Below are 13,873 nucleotides of genomic sequence, written 5' to 3' on the forward strand. Positions count from 1 at the left end.
TGGATTCGCCAACACAGCAGCTGCCTGCACCCAGAGGCACTTTGAGGATGAGGAAACACCACTGCTTCCCCGGCCACTACCCCAGCACTAGCAGCCACCGGGTTTTCAGAAAAGCACCGCCACCAGTGCAACCAAGCACCAGCAGAGGGGCGCAAGCAGAACCGAGGCCGCTGGGCAGGTGGAGACGGGGGAACTGAGCGAGGCGTGAGGGGGTCGTGCAGGGCTCTGCTGGTTGCCCAGGGGCATGTCCTTGCCGCCGCCACACAAGTAAGTCTCGTGGGGCTCTGATGGGGTACCAGGAGTCTCCTTGACGGGGATGCGGCTCCGAGCAGATGACCCCCGCTGGGGATTCTTTTTCCCACCTTCCTTCGCTGATCTGACCTGTGAGAAAAGAAAACAATTCACCATCAGTGCTGGGAAGAGGGGCGAGACTTCCCAGAATCCCCTGCAACCTGGCCTGACCCTGCAAGGCCATCCTTTGTCTTCCCTCCTCCTCTGTCCGCCACACACCTCCTTGAGGCATCCAGAGTCTCCCAAGGTGTCGCTCTTGTAGGTTTCATGGTCTAAGCTCAGGGACGGTCCGAGTCAGCGTCTCTCTGGGGGTCAAGGCGTTTCCTCCCATTTGGGCTCCTCCTGCACACATCCTTGGTGTTGCCGATATCCATTGAAACTTCAATAACAAAACATAAAAGCCACCAAATTAAAATTATTCTAAAAACAGGTAACAAATCCAAAAAGCAATCAGCGGCCCTCCAAACAACTTCAGAATTGCCAGGGACAGGGCTTTCAACTCCCAAATACCTTGTTTAAACAGGGATACCTTTAAATTTCTCATAGAAGCTAATAGCGAGGGAGACGGATGCACCTCACGAGTGAGGGCATCTCACAAACGGGAAGTCACTGCCTTGTCTTGGGTTACCACCAACCGAGCACCCTGGCAGCCTTGTGTTAACCTTGTAGATGCAGGGTTGCGTGGGCGGAGGACTTCTGCCCGCAAATGGGGCATCTTTTACCCTGGCCAGGCTAAACATGTCCACTCCCTTCCAATCTTTCTTCATCGGACTGTTCCCCACCCGTTCCAGTTTGTCCCTACCCTCCTTTAAAGTGTGGGACCCTCAACTGGGCACATTCCCACTGATGTTCAAGGAAACCACACCTGGCCTAGCAGGCCTCTCATTCCAGGCACCGTTTTGGAAGGAAGCAGCACTTTCTCCGTTTTTTAAAAGGTGCTTTTTTATATAGAAATATGGTAATTTCTATATGAAAACGAATGTGTGACTGATCGTGCATCACATCCTCTTTCTGGAGATCCCTGGGTGGTGTTGATGCTGCTGCTTATATCTTCTTTTTTGATATAAAGAGGAAAGGGGAGGTTGGAACATAAACAATCTTGGAAACCCAAGTCTGGGAAACTGGTATATGTTGTTGAGAGCTGGTGGGAGCTGGAGCCCAAGCACATCTGGAGGGGAACAGATGGTCCACATCCCTGCACTAGAAGAATCCAGCAAGTGTTGCTTTTCATTCAGAGGCCACTTGAAGCCAGAGCAGAGTCGTGCAGGGAGGCAACAGATATTCTTCTCTGTTTGCTGATATCTTGGGATCCCAGGAATTTGTTTTTCATTGGAATTATTGGTCCAAGTCATTAAGCCTGCAGAGTATTCTCCCTCATACCTGTCAGGAGCCAGCTGGCAATAAATCCCACCATGCAAGTCTTTATTATCATGAAGACAATCTGCACAGACTTGGCGGAGTGTGAGGCCTAATGAGCACAGCAGCTTATTCCATGGGTCAGTTGCCGAGACTGAGGGTCCTGCCTCCTCTACAAGGGTTTGAGACCCATCAGCTCCCCTCACCTGCTTTAGCCGGCCAGTCGAAGCCGGTCCCAGGATTGTGGCCACTGTCGCCTGCTGAATGCTTCCGGGAGCCGCAGATGAGAGCGGAGTGCAGGGTGGGGACCAAAGGTGGACACACGACCCCAGAAGGAGCACGACATGTCTCTCCCCCCCCCCGAGACTGTCGCTCCCCTAAAACACCACAGGTGACTGGCACCTACAGACATGACTATAGCAACACCAAGTATATTCTATCATCTCCCCTCAAAAAGGAAAAAGCCCTCCCTGCCTGCCTCCTCCCAGTACAGTCATTCGGGATGAATATTTTTGGGTTGCTCTCCGAGGTGACCTGGAAGTAACGGAGCGCGTCTGTCAGGGGCTCGGGAGCAGGAGCACAGGGGAGAGAGGAAATGGAGAGCGAAGGGGAAGAATCTGAGGGCAGCGTAGGGGAGTATGACAGTGACCCGAGGGATTCCATGAGCTACTCCAGCGAATCAGAAGATTCCCAGAAGGGGGCGCCGATGGTCAGGGCAAGGGGGGTCCCAGGGGGGACGCACCAGAAACAAGGAGCCAGCGGGGACCCCCAAAGCAGCAGCGGGGGATCAGGACCAGTTTCCCCACCAGAGCGTAGTGGGGGGGGGGGAAGAGTCACAGGTGTCAGGACCAGCGTCTCCTCCAGCGGGGAGAGAAGATGAGTCAGGGCTGACCACGCCTCCATCGGAGAGTGGGGGAACGGAGGGGAGGTCAGTTGCAGCTAGCCTCCCCGAAGGGGGAAGCAGTGACAGCAGCAGTGAAACGGTCAGGAGGAAAGTTGCTGGCTGGGCGCGCGCGCCAAGTTCAAATGTACAGGCGTGGGGGACAGCAGGAGACCCGGATTGGGAACCAGCTCCTAAAGCCCGCCGGAGGGAGGGGGAAGACTCAGGGGATTCAGCGTCAGAAGAGTCTAGAAAGGGCGAGACCCCGACGGACAGGCGGAACCAGAGGCGGAAAGAGCAGAGGAAGAGGTGGAGCAAGGCTAGAGTCTTAAATTGGTGTACAGGGGGAGGAGATTCAGACGGAGCATCAGCGGTCTAGACTTTGAGACGTAGAGCTGCATGCTGCGGCTCTGGAAGTGAAACTGAACTTCAATAAAGACTTTCGTATTTAACAACGAAGTGGCATTGGTCCTTTGTGAGCTGGGACCTCGGGCAGCTCTGACAGCGTCAATTCTGGTTTCGCCGCTTGCGCATGCGCTCAAAACGAAGCGCCTAATCGCGCAGACGCACAGACCCGGCTTGCGTTGGCTTCTGGATGCGAACGGGGTTTCCGGAACGGATCCCTTTTGTATCCAAGGTTTTATCAGTTTAATCCAAATAAACCATGTCCCACCCTGGAGCGATGCCATCCGGGCAATTCTAAAACACGGTTTCCAAAATCAGTGAAAATATTTAACATATGACAGCACTACCTGCCACAGCAAGAAAACGCCGAGGGCTGGGAACTCTTCGCCCGGCCGCCCAAAGAAGGCGGGTTTTCGGGGTTGCCAGCTTCCCAGCCTCTTCCGGGCACTTTCAATCGGGGCGCTCTCCACCTGGCGCATGCGCACAAGGCCCAGTTCCGTCGCCCGGCTTCTCTGCGCACGCGCCGAGCCTTCCGGCGCTTTCTTCCCGGCAAAAGGCGTCGCGCAGGCGCAGTAAGGTGCGTGGTAAACGGGAGGAGGCCTCCCGCCCGGGTCGAGGGGGACGAGCGGCCTCTGCGGCGGATTAGAGGCTAAGGAGGCCATTCCTGACGGAAGGCTGAGCGAGCTCGACGCCGCCCGGAGTTCGGGTTTCCTCAGTACACTAGCGCCTCGACGCGCACGCGCAGCGCCGTTAAGCTAGCCGTTAAGGGGCGGGCCGGTCGCGCTCTGCGCACGCGCAGCCTGCGGTGGCGTCACCCTTTCTCCTACGGCAGCCGCCTGGAGACAAACTTGCGCAGCGCCGGCCGCGCTAACGACCCTCGCTGCCAATGCGGAGTCTTTGACGGGACGGCGAGCGCCGAGGGACACACCAGGTGAAGTGATGCAATAATAGACTCTTGCGGGGGGGGGGTTGCGCTCTGCACATGCTCAGAGCCCCGGTGTCCCCCACCCCAGTCAGGGGCGGAAGCCGTTGGTGGTGGGTGCGAGGAGGTCGGGTGGGCTCGCCTGCACTCTGCGGATGCTCAGAGGCACAGCTGCCTCTCAGGCTGCGTCTTCGGGGCTGGAGGAGGAGGAGGAGGGGGTCGTGAGGACTCGAGACTGCTTTTCGTACTGCGTTCTGATATTCAGGTTGTGCTTTGGGGGTCGTAACCAAATAATGATAATAATATATAATAATATTTGAGCCCTTGGAGGCATCTCAGCTCCAGGGGTTTGGGGAAGCAGCTGGTTATCTCACCACCTTTGAGCCCAGCTTTCAGTCCAGCTTCTAAGACTGGGTGCCTGCGGCCAGTCACGGTAGACTGACGTTTATAATAAAATAAAAATAATCATAAACTAAAAGGAGGCATTCTGATCAATCCTTCTGTATGTTATTTCACACACACCCCTACTCCCCTGCACCAGTGCTGAGCCCTGACCTTGACTTTTTAAAAATAATTTATTTAATCGTCATTGCAAATCTTCCAGAGACCGACAGATCTTTAAAAATAAAATTAATGCAAAATAATCCAAATATCATAAAACAATGAACAAAAGGCAACATTTTAAAATGTCTTGTTCATGCACAATCTGAAACTGATTACTCAGCAGAAAAGACCCCCCTGCGTTCCACTGGACAATTCCAGGCAGTGTTAGAAACTCAGACATGCAGTGGCGTAGCGTGGGGGGTGCAGGGGGGGCCGGCCGCACCGGGCGCAACATCTGGGGTCGCGCTCGCACTCGCAGCTCTCTGCCCCTACCTGGCTCACTCAGGGTTAGGGGGCGCAAATTACTTGCCTTGCCCCGGGTGCTGACAACCCACGCTATGCCACTGCAGACATGTAACTAACCACCAAATCGCACCTTAAGCCGAGGTTACAGTCGGCAGAACCAGAGCCAGAAAGACCAGGTTTGAAATCTGCACTTGGCCAGGTAGCTCACGGAATTACCTTGGGCCAGTCTTTCTCTCAGCCTAACCTACCTGGTAGGGCTGATGTGATGATAAAAAGGGAAGGGGCGGGGAGACGTTTGTATGTCACAATGAGCTCTTTGGGTTAAAAATAAGCAGAATGTCTAGTTGCCATTTTGGGACAAGACGGCTCTAAAGTCTTACTTTATGCATTGACTGTGACTGATTTTCAGTTAAACATCTGGCTAGTTCAGAGGACAACCCTGAGCGAGGTTAAGAGCTTTGAGAACTTAAAGAAGAAAAGTCCCCTGATCCAGGGACAGTCCACACATCTATGGGCCTCTTCCGACCTCTTTAAACTCTTTAGCGACTGCAGCCTTGGACCCATTTGGCACCTAGCTTATATATCTGAGTTTCTAGCACTGACAGGGGCATAAGTGACCGCCTTGGTCAGTCTAGCTCAGTATGGTATACGCTGACCAGCGGTGGCTCTCCAGAGTTTCAGCCAATATCTCTCACGGCCCACGGAGTGCTCATCGGGGACTGAAGCTGAGCTTGTCTGCAGGCAAATTGGGTGCTCTAACCCCTCAGCTACGCTCCTCCCCTTTCTTTGGGGATCCTATACAGTATCTTTCTTTTTTAAGAAGAACACACACCACCATACGTAAACTGTTCTCTTGTGGACGCTCCTTCCTTGGAGGTTTGGAAGCAGAGGTTGGGCAGCCGTCTGTCTGTCATGGATGCTTGAGGAGAGATTCCTGCGTTGCAGGGGGTTGGACTAGATGTCCCTCGGGGTCCCTTCCAACTGTAAAACTCTTGTCCCACAGGTCGGAATGGCGGCCAAGCGGATCACCCAGGAGACGTTTGACGATGTTGTGCAGGAGAACATCAGCGACCTTGGCATGGATCCGGAAGAGGCCGTGATCGAAGCCGTCCAGCAGTTTGAGTCTCAAGGTGTGGTTTTTGCGAAGAGATGTTTTTAACTGGCTGGGTAGACCTGAGATGGCACAGCCTTCTCTGCTGTTCTACGAATCCCTACTGAGGACCCCTACTCATTGCCCCCACTGCTCCGTGTCTTTTCTCCAGGTGTTGACTTAAGCAACATAGTGAAGACAGCCCCCAATTCCGCCTCTGGGGATGGGCAAGAGCCACAGCATGCTGTTTTGCAGGTGAGAAGGGTGCCTGGGGCCGCCCAAGAAAGGAGGAAAGCCCCAGGGGTCGCTTTGGGAAGGGGCCGTGGCCCACTGGCACCCCAAGGACCTCAGGCTGAATCCCGGGCATCCTGAAGTTGGGCTGGGAATGTTCCTTCTACAGTGGTACCTCTAGTGGCGGACTTAATCCGTTTCGGGGTGCGGTTTGCACCCCGTAAAGTACGCAACTAGAGCGTCTCTTCTGCGCATGCACAGGTGGCGAACCCGGAAGTAAACACTTCTGGGTTTGCCACATTCGTAAGCTGAAAGTCCATAACAAGAGCGGAATGCAACACGAGGTGTGACTGTATTCCTGTTTAAACCAGGGCTTTAATCAAAACCATGAGCACTAGAATCTTGGTTTATTTCTTAGGAAAGGAGCCCATCTCAGTGGGTTGGCAGCACCTGTTCTGTAATACTGAGCTCAATGGTCTGACTCGGTGTTAAGCAGATCCCTAGGGCCCTAAGCATCAGAAGGTCAAATATATAAACCAGGGTTACAGTTGGCAGAATGGAATGCCTGCTTGCCATTTGGGGGCCAGACGGCTCAAAGGTCATATTTTTTAATAGGGCTCTTGGGTTCCTGAAATTCATTCTGATTGTGCCGATAAAATGGAGTTCTACAGGATGGGGTATGTGTGTGTGAAAACAGCCCAAACCCAAGGACCCCCAGGCAGGCACCTCCAGGTGGTGGAGAGGCCAGGCGCCTTCCTGGCACCCAGGCATCTTCACCCAGCCAGGTGCAAAATGGTATCTCAATGTTAAACACCAGCCCCGTCCTTATATCAGCCATTGTGATCTACTGGTGTGTCGCAGCTATTGCCCAGCCCTACTCGCTCCTTTCCTTCCGCAGACGCTGGACTCCTTGCAGAAGGCGGTTGCTGATGGCGACTCGGGCGCGGTGGACGAGCTGCTGGTGAGCTTTGCGGAGCAGTGCCGGCAGGAGATGGCCGTCCGCTACTTGGCGGGGCAGAAGGGCGCTTATCCTGCCGTGCTGGCCGCCTGCCGCCTGGCTTGTGAGGAAGGCTGCTCCCTCCTCAAAGCCCTCCGCGCCCTCTCCGCCCTCCTGGATGGCCAGCCCGACTTCCTCGATGCCCCCGGGCAGGAGCTGCTTCTGCGGGTCTTGCGGGAGTGGCAGGATGATGGCGACCTGACCCTGGCCACCATCCGCTGCGTCCGGCAGGCGTCCCTCAAGCACGAGCAGAACCGGCAGGACCTGGTGAAAGGCGGCGTCCTCTCCCTGCTGGTCGGGGCCGTTGTCCGCCATGGGGACCGGGCCGATGTGGTCCGGGAGGCCTGCGCGGGGCTGCGCTTCATGACCTTCGACGATGATATCCGGGTGCCATTTGGCCACGCCCACGAGCACGCCAAGATGATCGTGACGGAGCACGGCGGACTGAGGGTCCTCATCGAAGCCGCCAAAGGTAGGAGCATTGCCCCTTCCTCCCCACCCAGGGGAATGCAAGGAGATCAGGCCAGAGGGAGGGTGGGAATTCGATTTTAGCCTTACCGGAGGCAAGGCCTCCCTCTCTGTCTTTCCAACGACAATCAAAGACAACCAAGAAGTGGTTTGGGGTGTTGTCGGCTTTTTGCCAAATCCTTTTTATTGATTTTCCAAATTCAACGCCATTTCCCCCAAAATAGGTTTCCCACACTCCACTCAAGGTTTCCTCTTGTTGCTGCTTTGTTTCCCGGGTTGTTCCCAATGCTCATTCCATTAAACTTACTTGTTCTGAACCATCGGCTCTCTGCTTGCCAATTCCTGCACGTACGATATTTTAACATTTGCAATATTGAGAATTGACTTCACGACAGAAGTACTGTTCTTGGGAGACAGAGGGCAGGCAGGTGTGGGGGACTCCCTGGTCCTGAATGGGGCAGCTGTGTTGGTGTTGACCCTGAAAGCCCTAAACGGTCTCGGCCCAGTATACCTGAAGGAACGTCTCCACCCCCATTGTTCTGCCCAGACACTGAGATCTAGCGCCGAGGACTTTCTGGCGGTTCCCTCACTGCGAGAAGCCAAGTTAACGGGGAACCAGGCAGAGGGCCTTCTTGGTAGTGGCACCCGCCCAGTGGAACACCCTCCCATCAGATGTCAAGGAAATAAACAACTATCAGACGTTTAGATGACATCTGAAGGCAGCCCTGTTTAGGGAAGTTTTTAATGACTTCTGCTTGTTGTATTTTTAATCTTCGTTGGAAGCTGCCCAGAGTGGCTGGGGAAACCCAGCCAGATGGGCCAGGTATAAATAATAACTTCTTATTCTTACTCTTATTCTTATCTACAAGTGAGGTTACTCCACAAATCATCAAATCCTCAATGAATCAGTAATTGCCGTTTTTCAAATTCCTTTTCTTTCCTTCTGCATGTATGAAGCCCAAAAGCTCACTTTTACTTTTCACAATCAGGTATGATTCACAAACCATCTCGCTTTCTCTTCCTCCTTCTCCTCTCAGCCTTCCCCGACGACTGCAGCGTCCTGAGGGAGATCTGTGCCACTCTGGGGCGCCTCTCTGTCCGGAATGAGTTCTGCCAGGAGATTGTGGACCTGGGCGGTTTAAACTTCATGGTGGCGCTGCTGGCCGACTGCATTGACCACCAGGTACTACGAACGTAGGTAGCTGCCATGTCCGATCATTGTGTCTGTCCAACCCAGTAGTGCCTACTCTGACTGGCAGGGGCACTCCAGGCAGGGCTGGCGTGATCCGTGAATATGCAGTGGATCAAAATAAATCAAGATTTCGGTCCTCATTATTCTGAAGGAAGGACTGATGGACTAAAAATCTAGGCAGCATCTTCATATTGCACTGCGCCAGCAATCCATCTAGCTCAGTATTACCGACACTGGCTGGCAGCCGTTCCCCAGGGTTCCAGGGGACATTCCAGAAATGCCAGGGATTAAACTCATTTTCACGCATTTCTTTAAAGTTTTTCTTGCTCTGTGTTTTGTTTGAAAGGAAGTCTGAGACCAAACTCCTCCTGGAAAAGTTGATTTCAGAATAATGATTCCAACAGGATCAGGGACTTTTGAGAGTTTTCTCACCAATGCTCCAAAACTTCCCCTCCTTTTTTGGGGGGTAAAAGCAGCTAAAAGGAAAGGGATTTTCAGATACATAAAAGCCAAAAGCGTTAGGGAGTCTGTCCCAACTGCAGCGCAGACGACCATTTTCATTTCCGTGGGCTTGTGTTGGGTAATATTAATAATGAAAAGAACACTCTATGGCCTTTTAAACTTTGCATGGGGGAGTTTTTGTTTGTCATTATAGTATTTCTTGTGTTCTTATATTGCAAACTGCCCTGTGATCTTCAGATGGAGGGCGGTATAGAAATCTTCATCATCACCTTGGAAAGGAGTCGAAATAATAATAATTATTATTAATAATTGCCCATTAGCATCTTAGAGACCAGCTAAGTTTGATCTGGGTATAAGCTTTTGTGCGCATTCACACCTCTTCAGATACACCTGAGTTGGTCTCTAAGGTGTTACTGAACAATTTTTTATTCCGACTGCATCAGACCACCTGCCTGAATCTAGACTCCTGGGAAGCAGATGCTCTGCCTTGAAGCTACAGCCGCTCCCCTCAAAAAAAGAATAGTATTTGTTTTTCCAGGATCTTAGTGTTTGTTTCTCCACCCCAGATCTAAACTTTAGCTGACTTGGTGGGCTAGCCGTTTGTCCTGGATGCTGGAGCTGAGATTCCTGCATTGCAGCGGGTGGGACTAGAGGACCCCCAGGGTCCCTTCCAACTCTGTGTCTGTGTGGCTTTCTTTTCAAACCTGTTCTCACGCCTTGAGTCTTTGCCCTTCCGCTGCGGATTGTAGGACCTGGTGAAGCAGGTGATGAGTGCCATCCAGGCGATCGCAGGTAACGACGATGTGAAGGACGCCATCGTCAATGCCGGAGGGACAGACCTCATCGTGCTGGCCATGACTCGGCACCTCGGCAGCCCTTTGGTGAGTGGGTGTCGGTAGAGGAAGCTTCCATTTATTGGCTGGTCTGTTGCATTTATCCCGCCTCTTCCTCCAAGCAGCTTAAAGGCATCTCTCTTTAGGGCAGCGGGGTGTCAGCAGTGGCTGCCTAGAGGACTCCCAAGAAGAGGGGAGAGGAGACTGAGAGAACACCCCCACAAGGGAAAGTGCTCAAAAAGGGATGAGGGGCTGCTGGTTCACCAGGAAAGGGGTGAGCTAACTGGGCTCCTGAGCCCCGCAGGGGTGCCGCAGAAAGAATGTAGTTGGTCAAGGGAGTCGTGGACTCAAAAATGTTGAAAACCTCTGGGTTAGAGGGTCAGTATAGGACCCAAGAGACCCCTCCCAGTTAGGCCATGAAGCTCACTCAGTGACTACTCTTCTCCTTCTTCTTCAGTGATCACTCGTAGTCGAGTAAGATTGTCTTCCATAAACACAGTTTTAAATGTGAGTTTGTGAGTTACTGTGGAGGCCAATTCTAGATCCACACGTCCTTCCACAGTGGGGACATACTGTAGGTTTCCAGGCAGGAGTTGATCACGGTGAGGGTTTACCTTCCTCTTAGCATGTTTCTCCCTTTTGTCCTGAATCCAAGCATCTTCAAAGCCCATGACACCTTTGGAAAGGCTGTTCTCCAATTACAACGCTCGCGGGCCAATGTTTCCCAGTTGTCTGTGTTTATAGTGTGGTATAGTGTGTATAGTGAGAGCCAGTGTGGTGTAGTGGTTAAGAGCGGTAGTCTCGTAATCTGGGGAACTGGGTTCGCCTCTCTGCTCCTCCACATGCAGCTGCTGGGTGACCTTGGGCCAGTCACACTTCTTTGAAGTCTCTCAGCCCCACTCACCTCACAGAGTGTTTGTTGTGGAGGAGGAAGGGAAAGGAGAATGTTAGCCACTTTGAGACTCCTTAAAGGGAGTGAAAGGCGGGATATCAAATCCAAACCGATGCCTCCCAGAGGCCCCTTTCCCCTGGGAAGCCTATAGCCAGGCTGCTGCAACAAACAGCTGTGCAAGCCTTTGGGAGGCAAGAGGGCATCAGAGGAGGGAGGGAAGGAAAGAGGGACAGGGGCCAGTGCTGCCTGCTGCACCCCTGATCATCATTCAAGGCACCCCAGGGTGCCACAGCACACTGGTTGAAAAGCACTGCTTTAACCGCTCCACCACATTGGCTCTCCTTGGTTGCTCCCAGTTCCTTTGCTGTCGTTGAACCCCCTCCCTCATCTTTTGCCCCCATCCCCTGGATCAGCCCCCTCCAGAAGAAAGAGGGTGCGTGCACGCTCTGCCCTGTTCCAAGGGATCATAGAATTGTAGAGTTGGAAGGGGCAGCCTGCAAATTTAATAAACAAATAAATGTTACACTATATTAAAAGCAGTTGAAAAGAACTTAAACTTGCAGAAATAATATTACTGTACGATAAAATGCAGGAGTGGCGTCAAGCTTGCTATATAATAAAAATGCAAGTGTGTCGTCAGTCGGTTGAACATGGCTGCCTGCGTTTCCACCCTCAGGTGTGTGAGCAGAGTTGTGCGGCCTTGTGCATGCTGGCGCTGCGGAAGCCCGAGAACTGCCGGGTCATCATGGAAGGGGGCGGGGCCTTGGCAGCGCTGCAGGGCATGAAGATGCACCCCAAGGAAGCTGGCGTGCAGGTAACAGTTTTGCGCTGTGAGAGACAGGAGTCGCTCTTTCACCCACCCTCTGCCCTGGCGTAACCACAATTACCTCTGAAGGTATCAAGCCTGCTTTCCCACAAGGGTATAAAATGGGCTGCATCTGGTGTTGGAACTACTGTTTCTGGGGGACAGGGGGCAGGCAGGTGTGGGGTAATTGGTCCTGAATGGGGTAACTGACCCCGAAGAACCAGGTGCGCAGCCTGGGAGTCATTTTGGACTCACAGGTGTCCATGGAGGCGCAGGTCAGTTCTGTGTCCAGGGCAGCTGTCTCCCAGCTCCACCTGGTATGCAGGCTGAGACCCTCCCTGCCCACAGACTGTGTCGCCAGAGTGGCACATGTTCTGGTTATTTCCTGCTTGGACTACTGCAATGCGCTCTATGTGGGGCTACCTTTAAAGGTGACCCGGAAACTACAACTAATCCAGAATTTGGCAGCTAGACTGGTGACTGGGAGTGGCCATCAAGATTGTATTACACCTGTCCTGAAAGACCTACATTGGCTCCCAGTACGTTTCCAAGCACAATTCAAAGTGTTGGTGCTGACCTTGAAAGCCCTAAACGGCTTCAGCACAGGGAACCAGGCAAAGGGCCTTCTTGGTGGTGGCACCCCCCATGTGGAACACCCTCCCATCAGACGTCAAGGAGATAAACTACTACCTGACTTTTAGAAGACATCTGAAGGCAGCCCTGTATAGGGAAGCTTTTTATGTTTGACGTTCTATTTTGTTTTTATGTGTGTTGGAAGCCACCCAAAGCAACTGGGGAAACCCAGCCAGAGAGGCGGGTATAAACAATAAAATTGTTGTTATTAGTAGTATTAGTCCTACTCAGAGAAGGCCCACTGAAATTAACAGAAACATCTTAACACCATACTGGAAAACCACACAATGAATCCCTAGAGTGCAATATTATATACTATTTTTTACACACTGTTGATTTTATTGTCATTACGAACATTATAATTTTGTAATTAATTTACACTTTAATTAAGTGTAAACCACTTAGGAGGTGTATCAATGTTGTTTAAGGTGCCATATATTTTGGAGAGCTGTTTCTCTCCTCGCCCCTTACATTTGGACATCTCTTAAGGTATCATAGGCAACATCTGTATGATGGTTTCTGAGATCAAGGAGCAGTTTTCTGCCTGCGTAGGGGTACAAGTTTTGACTCAAGATGGTGAGCAGAACCTTTCAAAATGGTGCTGATTTTATTCAAAAATTGCATAGTGGTCCTTGAGATCAAGGCGCAGGTTTTGGCCTAAGTTCGGATGCGACATTTTGAATCATTTTGAATCGAAACAGCACTGATATTTTTGTTGTTGCTTGTCAGAGTTCCCAGGCGACGCTGGGCACTTTCTTCTGCTAACGAAGTGAATTGTTTGCCATTTTACTCTTTCTCGGTCCAGAAACAAGCCTGCATGCTGATCCGCAACCTCGTCTCCCACACTCGGGATTTCTCCCAGCTCATTCTGGAAATGGGCGCCGAGGACTTGATTGCCGAGGCCCGGGCCGCCCACCGGACGTGCGAGGACGTGGCCAAGGCCGCCTTGAGGGACCTGGGCTGCCAGGTGGAGCTGAGGGAGCTCTGGACGGGCCAGAAGGGCAGCCTGGCGCGCTGACACCCGGAGACGCCGGGAAACGGGGGGTTGGAAGCGGTGGGGATGAGCGGACAGCAAGATGGACTTGCAGACGGGAATAAACGCAGCCCAAGGGAGAAGGAGGGTGTTGGCCTTGGCTGCCATTAGCTGCACAGGCCCCGGAAATTCACCGGAGCGCCGCCATTTAGTTTTCTGCGCCAATTCTTCTGTGCAGTTTATGTTGTTATTTTGAAGATCTGCCGCTTCAAGAACTTGACTGGCCGATCCTAGAAAGTGGAGTGGCGCCTGCGGAGAAAGCTTCTCTTTCTGTAAAAGTGGCCAAGAGCAAAAAGCAGCAACAATGGTGGGGGGCGGAAGGCTGGCAGGCCGCTTGTTCCATTTACAGCTGTATTTTGGCCCTACCCTGGCTCTCCATATCGCCAGGGCAGGGCTGGGCCTGGCAGGCTTCTCCACCTTCAATTAGGCAACCACTGCTCCCTGCTATCCTCCATTCTTCTTCCAGATGTGCCATCCTCTGGCCCTTGGCCGTTCTTTTTCCTCTTGTGTCATCATGCTGCTGGTTTAAAGCAA

General features: G+C 52.5%; 1 protein-coding gene and 1 long non-coding RNA gene across 2 annotated transcripts; one reads left to right on the forward strand and one right to left on the reverse strand.

The window, feature by feature from the left end:
• On the reverse strand, window positions 1–3,395 carry LOC310753609. The gene is made up of 3 exons (XR_014543377.1): window positions 3,381–3,395; window positions 511–670; window positions 1–381 (listed from the first exon to the last, which is right to left on the reverse strand). It is a non-coding gene; the product is annotated as an uncharacterized lncRNA (long non-coding RNA).
• Window positions 3,396–3,914: 519 nt separating this feature from the next.
• Window positions 3,915–13,873, forward strand: LOC310753405 (armadillo repeat-containing protein 6-like; the record flags this gene model as incomplete). Its single annotated transcript, XM_083594689.1, is given in 9 exon segments — window positions 3,915–3,941; window positions 3,943–3,981; window positions 5,707–5,833; window positions 5,966–6,048; window positions 6,923–7,493; window positions 8,527–8,672; window positions 9,893–10,024; window positions 11,545–11,682; window positions 13,112–13,873. Coding segments are annotated over 9 exon segments (1,476 nt in total). The 3' UTR covers window positions 13,325–13,873.

The sequence above is a fragment of the Podarcis filfolensis genome, assembly GCF_964270895.1.
Source record: "Podarcis filfolensis genome assembly, chromosome: 18".
NCBI lineage: Eukaryota > Metazoa > Chordata > Lepidosauria > Squamata > Lacertidae > Podarcis > Podarcis filfolensis.